Source organism: Plectropomus leopardus, unplaced genomic scaffold, assembly GCF_008729295.1.
Source record: "Plectropomus leopardus isolate mb unplaced genomic scaffold, YSFRI_Pleo_2.0 unplaced_scaffold23488, whole genome shotgun sequence".
In the NCBI taxonomy this organism is placed as follows: Eukaryota; Metazoa; Chordata; class Actinopteri; order Perciformes; family Serranidae; genus Plectropomus; species Plectropomus leopardus.
The window spans coordinates 1-2475 of NW_024625478.1; the positions used below are offsets into that span (position 1 = coordinate 1).

Genomic DNA, 2475 nt, shown 5'->3' on the forward strand with positions numbered 1-2475 from the left:
TTTTTTTTTCACTTTACATATTTTCAGGTAATTTCTTTAAACTTTCTTTTTCGCTAATTATTGTGCTACATCTTGTTAAGCTGATATTGCCATCTCACCATGTTTTTGCAAGAAATCAAACCAATTTTCAAAGCGGTTTTGACGGGTTCATTTCCAGTTTAAAACATTGCTGGTGTGTTCTGAGTTGACCTCGGTGTGGTTGATGATATTTTTAGGGGTCTTGCAGAACCTGAAATGTTTGCTTTGGCAGCCTGAGGCTTGTAAACACCATAACACAGCGGCTGGACCGGTTTCAGGTGAGTCTGGCCGCGGAGGCATGAATGAATGCCCAATCAGCGATTGTATTTGGGAGTGCACAGTGCACAGAGCTATAAAGGACAACCCACTGTGACATGAGCTTTGTTTCAGAGGAGGGAGGTCCGTTTCTGCGCTGTGGTGAAACATCCAAAACTTCATCTGTCGCAAGTTCCAGTTTCCATGCAGCTTTTGTAAGTTTCGCCACGTGGGAAACTATGTGACCACCATGTTTGGTTTAGACAGCGGGATTCATTTTAGTTTGAGAGGACACCGAGACTTTGTGGTGAAATGGCAAACCATGAGCGAAACAAGAAGATGTTACTGGAACTGCTGAAGCTGCCGACCAACAGCCGGTGCGCGGACTGCGGAGCGGCCGGTGAGTGTGAAAGTTAGTCCACTGGTGTTTACTGTGACGTTAATGATGATAAACCACGTTCACAGGCTCGATTTGAACTTTAAAGCGCATTTCAAATTTATTTTATAGGAAACTGTTGTACTGTATGTGTTAGTGGTTCACACCCTAAAAATAATTAGTTCCCCTCTTGAACTGATTTATATTTTTAAAAGGTTAACACTGCAATTTAAAAGTTTTGTCACTGTTGTCATTTGTAAAGTTAACGATTTGTCATAAAAACAAGGCAAAATGACCAAGTGGGGAAAAGCCCCAAATTCATTGTTGTGGTAGTTTGGAGTATAGTACTTATCAGCACTTATCAACACTCAGGCCGATGTTTGGCATTTTGCCAATTATCTGTATCACATTTTATTTTAACATTTTAATTATGTTGCAGAATTATTCTTACTCTTCAAGAACTTTTTAAGGTTGTCTTCTGGTTGTTGTTTTTTTAGTAACATTTTTTTTTTTTTGGAGGGGGATAATTCAGGTTTATTTTCTTGTGCTTTTTCTGGCCTTTTTATCTGAATTTAAAAAAAATATTTGATCCATTTGCTGCAATGGCATTTGGAAAGTGTAGAACTGCACAATTAAATCATTTTATTCCCATTCAAGTTGGCAGAGGGCTTAACCAGATGTCAGATGCTCAGCTGGCGGAGATCTCAGCTGTGCTTGCTTTTTGGGCTCTACAGTGTGGAGGGATCTGAGTAACTTCATACAGTGTAAATCAAGCTTTTTTTTTTTTTTTTAGTTTAATGTGCCATGAAGCAACTTTTATTGGTATGTCCCGGTTTTAAATGCTGTTTACATGTCCCTTTTTACATCCATGGATCCACTCAGTAGATATGAACGGCACATTAAGAAATATGATGTAATGCACACAAATGTTGGTTGGTGGACACAATGTTTAAATGCTATAGACACCAAAAAAACTATAGAAATATTTTGAAATTTTAATTCAATCAAAAACCGGAAAACATGATCATTTAACAGAATATCTGCCCATTTTTAAAATAAAACATTTTAAAGCAATTTATTAGTAGGGATGTCTTAATAGTCTATGCAATTGTTGTGTCTAAGAGGACACACATGACACTTAACACTGTAATATTCCAGCATGGGAATAGTTTATGGGACATGGGGGGCTCTTCTGCACACCTCAGATCCAGAGTGGGCATCCTACAAGCTGGGTGTGTTTGTGTGTCTGACCTGCTCCGGCATCCATCGCAGCCTGTCCAGCCGCGTCAAATCCATAAAGCTGGACTTCTGGGAGGATGAGCTGGTGGAGGTATAGTCCCCACTTTTCTCATTATTGCTGCAATAACCTATTAGTTCTTCAGGTGAATTTGCTTTGTCCAATGTGTAATGTTCACATATATTTTTTTTGGTTGGGACCTGAGAAGTTCATGAAATCCAGTGGCAATTCCAGCGCCCAAGATCTGTATGAGAAAGCTGTTCCACCGTTCTACTATCGACCCCAGGAAAATGACTGTATGTAAGTAAATTTCCAGGATGATGACATCCTTCAGATAACTGTGCCAACTGCTGACGGTGCAATGCCACAATAAATAGAGAGAAGTGCAACTACTGACTACTGACTGACCTGGTAAAAAAAAAAAGGCAATAAACAATCGGGCTAGAAATGTGCTATAAATCTGTAGATTTAAAAAAAATATTAATAAAGAATTTCTAGAGAACAACACTTCTAATTCAAATTATTTCACAGAATCATTGTACTTTTTAAAAAACATTTTCAGGCAATTCTTTCCATCTGTTTTCATTTG

The 2475-nt window shown here is 38.5% G+C and overlaps 1 protein-coding gene across 2 annotated transcripts; it reads left to right on the forward strand.

Annotated features, from left to right (window-relative positions):
• The first annotated feature begins 375 nt into the window (after positions 1 to 375).
• LOC121966197 (arf-GAP with dual PH domain-containing protein 2-like) lies at positions 376 to 2344 on the forward strand. Of its 2 annotated transcripts, none has more exons than XR_006107564.1 (3): positions 376 to 673; positions 1808 to 1979; positions 2095 to 2344. XR_006107564.1 is itself a non-coding variant. In XM_042516307.1 (3 exons), exons 1-3 carry the CDS (start codon positions 586 to 588, stop codon positions 2188 to 2190), a joined length of 309 nt encoding a protein of 102 aa, XP_042372241.1. In that variant the 5' UTR covers positions 377 to 585; the 3' UTR covers positions 2191 to 2343. The 2 variants fall into 2 exon arrangements, 1 of the variants encoding a protein (XP_042372241.1); XM_042516307.1 differs by having other exon boundaries at positions 377 to 673; positions 1855 to 1979; positions 2095 to 2343.
• The last annotated feature ends 131 nt before the right edge of the window (positions 2345 to 2475 follow it).

Coding starts and splice junctions, on each gene's coding strand:
- LOC121966197 (XM_042516307.1), top strand. CDS start 586: ATGGCAAACCATGAGCGAAACAAGAAGATGTTACTGGAACTGCTGAAG. Junction 674..1,854: donor CGCGGACTGCGGAGCGGCCG/GTGAGTGTGAAA, acceptor TGCACACCTCAG/ATCCAGAGTGGGCATCCTAC. Junction 1,980..2,094: donor GGGAGGATGAGCTGGTGGAG/GTATAGTCCCCA, acceptor GGACCTGAGAAG/TTCATGAAATCCAGTGGCAA.